This window comes from Doryrhamphus excisus, linkage group LG10 (genome assembly GCF_037039965.1).
Source record: "Doryrhamphus excisus strain RoL-2023G ecotype Guam linkage group LG10, RoL_Dexc_Guam_v1.1, whole genome shotgun sequence".
NCBI lineage: Eukaryota > Metazoa > Chordata > Actinopteri > Syngnathiformes > Syngnathidae > Doryrhamphus > Doryrhamphus excisus.
Window position 1 is genome coordinate 7117800 of NC_136366.1, and position 12466 is coordinate 7130265.

A 12466-nucleotide genomic window follows, 5' to 3' on the forward strand; every position below is an offset into this window, starting at 1 on the left:
TTCATGATAGTGATAATAAATCATCTTTATTAGTTCTTTTTTGTTTTAATTGGTTTTTATTTTTTATACTTTTATTGCTTTGCTTTTTGTTTTTAATATTTGACTGTCTTAATTTGTCTTTCTTCTTATTTGATATTTTAATTCCTGATTAAATTAAATTTTTAACTTTATTTGTTTTATTTTTTTTTATTTTACTAGTCTATGCAGCACTTTGGAAACTCTGTTTATAAAATGTGCTATATAAATAAAGTGGATTGGATTAGAAGGCAATAGTTCCTTTTTTGGCCACAGGGGGTGGTGTTGGGCAATAGTATAAGTCAGACTAAAATGACACATTCCTGCCACAAAATAATAAAAGTATGGAACTTCGGGAAGCGGAAACCTCCCAACAATGACATCACAATGTGAATCACGGCATGCCATAAGAGGGCAGCACAACATGGCTATAAAACACTAATAGCGACTTGCTCACGACTGAGCGTCATCAGGATTAATTTAGCATTGGGAAGATGTTCAGTGTTGCATTTGTGCAGCTGGGAATACTGCATGCTCTATTTAGCAACTTCACAGCAGAGGAAACTTTGGATCTCCTGTGTATGGTTTTATTTACCGCGCTAAGATAATTTTCTTGATGACAGATGACAATTACCACGGCTGTTCCAGAACTGTGCTTTGTGACGGTGGGGTTGTGATATACTCGAGGAGGGGGTTGGGCCTGGTGGAATTCCACTGTTGTGTTCCGCTTAATAATCCAAATCCTCCCATGTCCCTTTAGACCCACTTCAGTCGTTTGATTGCTCCTTGGATTTTTTTACTACTCTTGACTCCCATTTCCATAATCTGGCGTGCATTTTATGGTCTATGCTAGCAAGGAGGGATGCGGACTGTAGCTCTCCGAAAGTCCCAGAGATTATCAAGGGCACTCTTTAATCCATAAAGCTGCGTATGACTGCTCATGTTTATGCACATCTATTAAGGTTGTGTGTGGAAACTAATGTAAACGTGTCACAGCGTACTTCAATCCTGTGTACCTGTGCCGCCCTTGGGAAGACGTCTGCAGGCGACAAGGGACAAATAAATATACACTTGGCTCAGTTAGCATGCAACATAACCTTTTAAAGGAGTAATTCATTCAGCAATATGCCCCCCCCATCCCTCTCCTTCCCAATAAAAATGTTAACATGACAAGTCTAGCCTCCGCGGGTGACAATGAAGGCAGGAAGTAATCAACCGCTGCATGAACTACCGCCTGTACCCGAGGGACGCCACATTCATGGCCTCCAAAGATTCCCAAGAAAGGAGCGCTAATCAGGCCTATTGTCACCAACATCGACCCCCTCCCCCCTGCAACATCGCCAGGTATCTGGCCACCATTCTTACTCCAGTGGTTTGCAATGCATCACACCATAGCCATGGTCAGAGTAGACGTCACCTCACATGGTCACATGCATCCCCGCCACTGCGGCCATTATGTTTACGATCAGGGAAGTTAACCTACCTACCAATCTACCAATCTCCCCCAACGCCGCCACACCAATTACTGTACTTCCAATTCAACAAATATTCCAGGCAGTAAAAACATGTCTATGTCAGGGTTCACCAGTCCCCTCCATAGTGGCCAACTTTGTACATGGATGAAGTGGAAAGGAAGGCCCGGGACTCGATTAGAGGAACTAAGGCAGCCACCGGTTCAGGGATGTTAGCGACATGTAGGTTAAGATCTTCTTTGAAGCATCAACCGTGGATGTTGGACTGGATAGTGTGAGCAGGGAAGAACGTCAGCCTCAGCGCTCTTTGACTCCCAAGCTGGGAATGATGGGAAGCCTCCAGAATGGAGCAGCCTACCACCACAAAGTATGCATGTTTGGAATGTTTGGGAACATCCACGCACGGATGGCTTGATTGTTGTTTTGGATCAAATGCAACATACCTATGTCACACTTTTGCATAACCTGCAACAATAGCTACTAATAGAATGATAAGATAAGCTAAGATATGCCTTTATTAGTCTCAGAAAAGGAAATGAAGATTACTAAAATGTGTATAAAATCCTTGTAACAGCAGGGCTTATTTAAAAAAAAAAAAGCAATTTCACAAACTATTTGTATCTTGTTAAATTTTAATGGCCGCAGTTGTGTCACATTGTCCTTTCAGGATTGGTTTAATTTCATTTGAACATGCATCAGATTACAATTGAATGCATCACATAATCAGTTCACAGTTCCACGTGTATTAAATCCTACCCCTCCATCTGGTACTTTTACAATCAGTAACTGTTAGATTTGTTCACTTCCTGCTTTCCTAATAAAGTTTAATTTTTTAATGTTTTTTTCTTTTCTTTTTATTATTTTAATTAATATGAATTACTATATAAATATAATGATTAATTATTAATATTATTCATATTTTTATTTTTTTATTTATTTAAAAGAACATCACAACAAAATTGTAAGGCCGCCGTTGCATCATTCATACACATACTTCAAAAAGAATAGCTTTAAATAATTTTAAAGCTTATTGCTGCGTGGAAGAAACTGACCCTCATTCTCTGGTAATGGTAATGGTTTAATTTCATTTGAACATGCATCAGATTACAATTGAATGCATCACATAATCAGTTCACAGTTCCACATGTCCAAAAGAAGTAGGAAGAAGCAACGCTGATTAAATCCTACCCCTCCATCTGGTACTTTTACAATCAGTAACTGTTACATTTGTTCACTTCCTGCTTTCTGTAATACAGTTTAAGGGTTTTTTTTTTATTTTTTTTAATTTTGTCCTGTACCGAAGTACAAGGTGATATGACCGTAGTAGGGGTGAATGTGTTACCTTTCCTGGGGGGTTCGTTAAAAATGAATGCAATAAGTTATAATGGTATAAACGCCAGATGATCAATAACTGTTACATTTGTTCACTTCCTGCTTTCCTAATATACAGTGCATCCGGAAAGTATTCACAGCGCTTCACTTTTTCTACATTTTGTCATGTTACAGCCTCATTCCAAACTGAATTAAATTAATCTCTTACCTCAAAATTCTACACAAAATACTCCATTATGACAATGTGAAAAAAGTTTTTTTTGACATGTTTTGAATTTATTAAAAATAGAAAACAAAAAAATCTGGTACTTTTACAATCAGTAACTGTTACATTTGTTCACTTCCTGCTTTCCCAATATAGTTTAAGTTTTTTATTTATTTTTTATTTATTTTTTATTTTTTTTACTTTTTTGTCACATATCGAAGTACGAGGTGATATGACCATCCAATGACATAATGGGTACCATAGTGCGTGTCAATATAGTGATATATATAGCACATCATGACTGGTTCAAGACTCTTCATCCTTGTATTTAGCAAACATTAACTGCTTGTATTGTTTCTTGAATTGGCTCATCGTTGTGCATTAAAGCTTTTATTGAAAGTCCTGATCAACCATAATTTATTTTGTTTATGACTTTGCGGTTGAAAGCTAACCCTATTCTTTGATATGATTCAATGTAAACACGTGCCTTTAATGGAATTAGCAGTCAGTTCCAAGTGATATACTGGTGTCTGTTACGACTAGGTTCGATGATAGGACACAATGGTAATCGAGTGCCTGGGATGGCGCTAGTTGCAACAACAGGCAGGTGTTCAATTTATGTATGGCATGTGTTAATGGAGCTTTCTTAAAGCGCTTCCACTTCAGCACCCCGCGATGGGCCATCCTTTCCATTTACTGCCGTACGTTACGACATTCCACGGGAGTAAAAGTGATGTATGATAAAATACAAAAATGCCATAGTTCTGACAGTTCTTTGATTTTGCATTTTCCCCTGCCTTAACGGCCTGATGCTGCGGGTAGGAAATGCATCCGTCTAATTTCTTGCATGTCAGCACACCATCTGGTGCAGGATCAACATTAAAGACGAGGAAAGCGTTACACTAATCTTACAAACTTTTCTTTGTTAGTATTTCATTTGTATCCCAAACCACTTAAAAGCACTTCCGTCTAAAGCCTAAAATAGTTTGACATATTATTATTATAGATTATTTCTAAGGCAGCATTACACAATCATCCCAAAGCATCTTTACATTGACTTCTTTTACTTTATAACCTTTCAAAGCTACTTTTAGCCACTCCTCAGTCGGCACAGGAGATACTTTATTTCCCTCCATTCCTTTTTAAGGATAACCTTTCCACACACTCCAATGTTAAAGGTATACATTTAGGGCAGCCTCTTCACATCGGAATAGCGCCATTATTCCCCCAGCAGCACTTTGAGGTTGAGCATCAGAAGCTATTGTTATACATCTTGGCCAGCGTGTTTGGCATGGGCTTTTATTGGAGAAAAATGTCCATTTATGCCCCCCATAAAAGTGTTTTAAGCCCATCCTTAGTGGCAAGTCGGGCGTGTGGCCAGTGGTTTAATGTCAAAGAATGGATTCATGGCTCTGGAATATGCCTAGAAAGATACTTAAACATACACTTTCAAGATTTAACGACATGTCATTGTTCTCGGCGCTTGTTTTATGAAGATATGGCTTTTATAAAACGATTAAGAGTGGAGAGCAAACAAGGAATCTTACTTTGAATACAAACAAAAATATTACATCATCGCCTGGCGTTTATACCATTATAGCTTATTGCATTTATTTTTAAAGAACCCCCCAGGAAAGTAACACATTCACCCCTACTACGGTCATATCACCTCGTACTTTGGTACGGGACAAAAAATTACAAAAAAAAAAAAACAAAACCTTAAACTGTATTACGGAAAGCAGGAAGTGAACAAATGGAACGGTTACTGATTGTAAAAGTACCAGATGGAGGGGTAGGATTTAATAAGCTTTGCTTCTTCCTACTCCTTTTGGACATGTGGAACTGTGAACTGATTATGTGCAAATAGACCACATGGTGGCGCTGTTATTAAACTCAAAGTTTGACCACCATAATTTGGGTGGACATTTCTCACACAGGGGGCGGCACGGCGGTCGAGTGGTTAGCGCGCAGAGCTCACAGCTAGGAGACCAGGGTTCAATTCCATCTCTGTGTGGAGTTTGCATGTTCTCCCCGTGCATGCGTGGGTTTTCTCCGGGTATTCCGGTTTCTTCCCACATTCCAAAAACATGCTAGGTTAATTGGCCACTCCAAATTGTCCATAGGTATGAATGTGAGTGTGAATGGTTGTTTGTCTATATGTGCCCTGTGATTGAGGAAAAAGTGGTAGAAAATGAATGAATGAATGAATTAATTTCTCACACAGTTCAATGCTCTCGCTTTCGGGATATTAGTTCAATTCCCATGAAATTTGGTACACACCTTTAGGGGACTGGCAGCCACACGATTGGTCCAAAACTATGGCCGTCAAACAATCTTTACGTAGGGGTCTATCAGGGCTTAGCAGCTAAGTGGCTACGAGTCGCTGACCATTTGTCTAATCATTATAGGATGCCTGAATGACCTCTACATGTACGCCGCGTCTTCCAGAGCATTTTGAGCACAAATCGAAAGGGGAAGGCGACCAACGTCATTTCCAGTCATGTATTTTTAAATGGCGTTTAATTGTTTTCCAGGTGACGGAGACACGGACAGGGCCGCTGGGATGCAGCAGCTACGACAATCTCGATTCGGTGAGCTCCATCCTTCTGCAGAGCCCAGAGAGCAAGCTTCATCTGCAAGGTAAACAAAGTCCGAGCGTGGTCTATATTTGCTTCACGACGCCATGTCACATTGTGTCACGCTTCCACAAACTCAATTTGGTCTCTTTGAAATTGCCGAGAGTGATGCATCATGGGATGCGTGTTTTCGCCGGACGTCAAGTTTATTCAATGATACGTGTTCTTGAAAGAAAATTAACCAATTTCATGGGGTTGGGACACGATCGAAAAATAATCTTTCACGGACAACTCATCAACGGATCCAAATAACTAACTTTTACGCTCCGGTGGTTCCTTTTTGAGTTCTTAAGCGGAAAAAGATCTTAAACAATGTCACGAGTAATTACAAGGCTGGGAGATGCAATTGGCAGGCAAATGAGAAAGAGTCAAGAGATGAAGCGCTCGTGTAATCTATGGTCAAGTATTTGAACAGAGTGAGCGCTTCTTTGATTTCGCCAAGTTTACCGAGATGATTAGAGCCAGCTAGAGATTCTCAAAGGCACATTTTCAGCTTCTCATCTCTGGAGAGATCATTATTTGTCCTCTAAAAATCAGACAACTAAGTGGCTTGTCAAAGAAACACTTAAGACCTCCATTGTGTCTTGATGAACGATCTCTGTAGGTGTCTGACTCACGCTTGCATCCCTACCTCATCTTAGGAGGCATCCAACTGGAGATGGTAGCTTCCTGTTTTAAAGGATGGATTTGGACTTTGGATTTTTTTTTTTTTTTGTGTGTCTCAAACGATAAATACATGTTGGAATTGACGTTTCCCTTGATTAACCACAACTCCACAGTACAGCCAGCACTCTGGCACTGACCACTACAACAAAGTGTCACCAAATATTTGGACAATGATGACTGTGAGGTACACTTTTGTGACATATACAGGAGGTCACGGCACCCTAAAAGACGAAAGGTCACAGAATATGATATTCTCATATTCAAATCATGCCTCTTTACAAGAGATATGAATCAGACAAAAAGTTGCGGTTAATCGATTCCAGTCTCAACATTTTTTTGTAAATAAAAAAGAGTATAAATGTGACTAGGGGCGGCACGGCGGTCTAGTGGTTAGCGTGCAGACCTCACAGCTAGGAGACCAGGGTTCAATTCCACCCTCAGGCATCTCTGTGTGGAGTTTGCATGTTCTCCCCGTGCATGCGTGGGTTTTCTCCGGGTACTCCGGTTTCCTCCCACATTCCAAAAACATGCTAGGTTAATTGGCCACTCCAAATTGTCCATAGGTATGAATGTGAGTGTGAATGGTTGTTTGTCTATATGTGCCCTGTGATTGGCTGGCCACCAGTCCAGGGTGGACAGCTGGGATAGGCTCCAGCACCCCCCGCGAGGTAGAAAATGAATGAATGAATAAATGTGACTATAGCCCTGTTTTGTCTACAGGGCTCTAATAATGCTTTGTTAATTTTAAAAAAATAATAAAAAAAAAATTAAAAAATTAAAAAAAAATAATTTGTCTACCCACCAACTATATGTGGTTTCTTAAATTTATATTATTTGCCGTTTTATTATTATTATTACATTTATTTATTACTGATGGATTGATTTTCTTTATTCTTGATTTGTTTATTTATTTTTCATCTTATTTTGTGCAGAAAAATAAAAATTAAGATATTTGAGAACAGTGGAATGTTTTAGCACTGAAAAAGTTTTAGCACTGAAAAAGTTTGTATATTTTTCTGTTTTTAATAAATGCGTTTTGGGTTTTTTTTTTGAAAACCTGATGCGGCCCAGCCTTGCCCAGACCCTAGCTCCAGTGGCCCCCAGGTAAATTGAGGGCTACGGGATCCCTAAGCAAGTTTAACACATTTGGGTTTAGGTTTTTATGAAATCTAATACAATGCTATTGGATATGCATATCCAAAATACATATGGGGGCACAGAATTGGAATCGAACAGGTAAGGTAAATTCAGCACAAAACAATGGAATCCCTTCAATATTTGGTTACGTGTATCATGGAGTCGGCAGCAAGGACACAATTTGGCGCCTTGAGGTTATAATAGCTAAATTTATGGTGTGCGCTTGTTAATTAGGAGAAGATGATTTTACATTATCAACAGCCGAAGTGGTATACAAAGAGACTGCACTTTGCACGGCTCATCGAGACGCATGTTCCCAGTGGAGCACTTATACGATATACTCTGCTGAAATAATGACATCCAATTATTTAACCCACCCATTTTGGTCTTAAAACACAAGCGTTCGTGTAGCAATTAGTCTTCTTTCATCTCAACTGGAGATTGTTTGCATGGTTCTCCCTAAGCCGGCCCTGCTCTCTTGGGAACACCAAATCTGCAAAGCTTTAAAACCTTTTTTCATTTTCCTCGGAGTTCACATGCCTCAGTTTGATTTGGCCTCCACTGAACACATGTTGGCGTGATTTAAAGCTTTCGGAGAATATCATTTTTCAAGCTGTTGCCAGGAAATGTATTCATATTTAGTCTTCTGTGTTGTGACCTTCCTGGGAGATTACTGAGCATGTTTTGTCTCTTTGCACTTTATTTGTATTCAGATTAAACGACGGTGGCAGCATTTATTTTGTCCTAACTCAATCCCCACAAGTTTAGTGTGTTCATTCTGCATTCAGACCACAAACAGTAGTAGATTGAAAGATTTGATTCAGGAACATACCTCTCAACATTTGCATAAATAAGGGCAACTCTCTCCACCCGTCACCGTGGATACCGCCACCATTGAAACGGTAGTGACGGGAAACAAGGAGAAAATATGTGAGTTGATCCAGAATGGAGTCCATCATAGTAGAGGATGACAATAACCACCATTTGGGGTAGGTTCAAAGTCCAGAAAACAGCAATGCATTTGGTTCGGGTAAAACGCTACACAATGTTATTGCAGGGTTTGGCAAGTAAAAGAAAATGGTAATGGTAATGGTTTTATTTCATTCGAAAATGCATCGGATTACAATTGAATGCATCACATAATCAGTTCACAGTTTCACATGTCCAAAAGGAGTAGGAAGAAGCAAATCTTATTAAATTATACCCCTCCATCTGGTACTTTTACAGTCAGTAACTGTTACATTTGTTCACTTCCTGCTTTCATAATATAGTTTTTTATTGTTTTTTTTTAATATATCTGTCAAAAATGTCCAGTAAATGCTTCAAGCTAATAGAATCCCAAATGCTTAGTCTTAATCTTTAATAACCAGATGTTGTGTTAAAATGGATAGCTTTGATTTGTACTGTTGAGTTGCATCTGTACCTCCTATGAGCTCTGGTACTGGTACTGGTACTGAGGTCATGAGACACTATTACTTTTGCATCAAAGCCGCTGTCATTGTCCCCAGGTTCCCTAAGTGGGGTGGGCGTACCCCACCAAATGTCGTAGGGTAGGGGTTCCCAAACTTTACCAACTCACTTGAAAATCTAAAAAAATGTCTGCGGCCCACCTTTGTCCTATAAACAGTACATAGACGAAATGCTGCGTTTTTAGCGCACTTAACTTTATGAATATTGATTTATTCATTTATTTATTTTTATTTTTTATTAGTATCATTATTATAAAGATTCAGGATTTCAATGAAAGCAGGGGGATAAAGGAAGCCCAAACTTTTAAATTGTGGTGTTTCTCAACTGCGATCCATTTTTCCCGCCACTACATACTACGTGCTCCCTCTGGCATGATGACCAGAGAGCTATGTTCCAATCATAAACTATATAAGGTTCCTAAAATATTGTGAAATGTCACTCAATAACACTCAATAGGTTATTACTTAGGCTTATAAATATATTTTTTCTAAAAGTGCAATAAATATTTTACAGCAAAAATGAATCATATTTTTAATGACCTCTCATGGCCCTACAGGGGGCCGTGGTCCACACTTTGGGAATCACTGTCATAGGGGGTCCATGAATAAAAATAAAAAAAACAGCATTAGCACTTGACACTGTGTTACATAATGCGTTTGAACGGCCCAGCACAGCACAATGAGCAAAGTGCAGGGCAATTAGGGCGTTTCTGAGGTCTATGGGCCTGTAATTAGTTTAGCAACTGATTTTACACGTTTATGTTCTTTATGGTTCACAAATATAATAATGTGTTTGGCCACATGACGCAAACATGGTCGCTGTCGGCAAGTGGAAATACAACAAAGGTGCACATAAAATAGGCTTGAAAAATAACACAACTGTCAAGTTTAGGCATGGTTGTGACTCCAGGATGCAGACACATAAGCAAAGTGCAGGATAAAAGTATTTCTTTTAATAATGATTGCAGATAAGCAGAAAAAACACCAACTGGGCAAACAAGGCAAACAAATGAACCAACAAAGGAAGCAGCACACACCTGAACTAAATAGAAAAGAGTGAAATTAGAAACAGGTGTGGGAGATAGGAAACTGGAAACAAGGCAAAACAGGAAGTGAATACAAAAATAAGAGCATCCAATGAGAAACTAAACTAAAAAAAGAACATAAACTATCACGTAGGAAGCTTTACAGTCACATACTCGTCGTGAGCATCGAAGGAAGACAAAAAAAAGCACATGGAAGCGGTGCCCTAATAAGTCTGCCATGTTGAACTTTACAACTTGCGTCATTATTGCCTCCAACCTCTTAACCTGAACCCTTCAAGCAGATGATGCCTTGCTAAAGTGTTGGGTATAGAAATGGCAATTCATTAGACAGCTTCAAGTAAAAAGGTCAGGATGGGGTGTCTTGAAGTCTTTTTGTATTTTGCCCTCACGGTAATCTTTTGACATTTCTCACTTTGGGGGGGGGGGGGAAACAGCCAGCGAATTGACAAACCGAGCCTGTCACAAGAAAACTCCGGTTCAGTGATTTGCTCCATGTCGTCCATGTCAATTTGAGGTGATAATTGCTAAGAAAGACACATTTAAATGGAGGCATGCCTGCAACCCCCCCCCCCCCAATAGTATTCATGCAAGTACAAGGTTCCACTCTGGAGATTATTGATTGCTGCATTTCATAAGCTCTCTGTGGAGAAAAGCATTGTTTTAAAGAGATCACACACACGGTGATGTGATATGTCATGATCCAAATCCATTGGGGGGGGGGTTATATAGATTCCTACTTTGCCAATGAGCATGTCAAAGGGCTTTGGCAAAAATACCTAAAGTGTGCTTCAGCATAATTAACATCTTGAAAAGAAAGGTTACAGCCTCGGCTTTAAACTCCACTTCAGCTCCTCTTTGGAGAAAAAGTTGATCCACGGTGTAAGAGGAAAAGGATGCTTTTTTATCTTGCATCCTAGTCGGAAACTTTGACCATCTGAAGCAACTTCTGAATCCACAAAAAGCATCTTTGCTGCCTTTTTCTTTGAATAAGTCTTTACAGCTGATCCTCGCCGCCAACTCAATAGGAAAAAGCCCTCAAAGGCATCATCTTCTTTCTTGACAACACAAAGGAAACCAAGACACCCTTAGAAGGAAACTATGACATAGGGTTGCCCCAAGCACTTCCTCTAAACACCTACTATGCGTCTTCATTCTGACTGACTGTGAAGATTTAACGGTGCTGTCCCTCTAAACTTTTTTCAAACAAAAAAAACATAAGTCCATCTCTACTGGCTAGCTGGCATTACTAACAGTTGTTTAAAAGACACATTGAACACATAAATATTAATATCTTGTTTTTTTTATAGTTAATTGGTTCTAGAGCCAACCGTGATAAGTGAATTTCCGTGAAGTAGGATTTAATATTAATAATTGGAATATTTTCAGGCTGCACGGTGGTCGAGTGGTTAGCGTGCAGACCTCACAGCTAGGAGACAAGGGTTCAATTCCACCCTCGGCCATCTCTGTGTGGAGTTTGCATGTTCTCCCCGTGGTACTCCGGTTTCCTCCCACATTCCAAAAACATGCTAGGTTAATTGGCGACTCCAAATTGTCCATAGGTATGAATGTGAGTGTGAATGGTTGTTTGTCTATATGTGCCCTGTGATTGGCTGCCGACCAGTCCAGGGTGTACCCCGTCTCTCGCCCGAAGACAGTTGGGATAGGCTCCAGCATTCCCCGCGACCCTCGTGAGGAAAAGCGGTAGAAAATAAATGAATGAATTAATTAATATTTTCATAATTTTTATGATGCTTCATAGGCTCCAAACAAGCGTTGATTTTAAATATAATTGATGTCTAATATTTCACTATATTGGCGCAAAGGTGCAACCTAAACTGCCAAAAAAAGGTGTGAAATATCACGTTGTAATGTGATATTACACATTACAATGAAATGTGTATATTTCATTGACTAAATATGTGCTAAAATATGGAATGTTTTCTTCAGAGTAGAGCTACCTGTGATAAGACTTCCTTCATACGTTCATCGCTTCTATGCAGCCGGACACTAAGCGGCCCAAATATGGACGGTCATAGATATATAAATGTTGGGCTTCGTAACATCCATCGGACGCTCAACATCTCTGAGGGTCTAAGGGGCATAGATGATCTATCTGAGGTGGAATATCTGTTTGATTGACAGTAAAATGAGCGAATCAGCCATCTTCAAGTATATAAACCTTAAGTATAAAGTTTTCATTCCGTTCTTGTGAATGATCCGCTGACATTAGCGATCCCCAGCAACTTTGTCCTTGTCCAAAAAGGACTAGACTTGTGTTTGACGACTCTCTTTTGTCACTCTGTGGTTTCTTTCCCCAACGAGTAGCGGCAGCTGCCTGTCACGATTACTCAAACTCACAGCCGGTCGGTCACACAAGAGCGTTGCTCTGTAGCTCCAGCTGCTAGCAAGCTGCACATCATGGCAGATACTAGAACTTACATGTAAATAAATAAACACATTTATGATGTCTGGCAGAAAAAAATGAGCT

The 12466-nt window shown here is 39.6% G+C and overlaps 1 protein-coding gene across 1 annotated transcript in view; it reads left to right on the top strand.

The window, feature by feature from the left end:
• Positions 1 to 12466, top strand: part of brinp1 (bone morphogenetic protein/retinoic acid inducible neural-specific 1) — a 124625-nt gene that overhangs the window by 80519 nt on the left and 31640 nt on the right. Inside the window, exon 5 of the mRNA XM_058065135.2 lies at positions 5559 to 5664. Within this exon, the coding sequence (XP_057921118.1) occupies positions 5559 to 5664 (106 nt within the window). The remainder of the gene's footprint in view (positions 1 to 5558; positions 5665 to 12466) is intronic.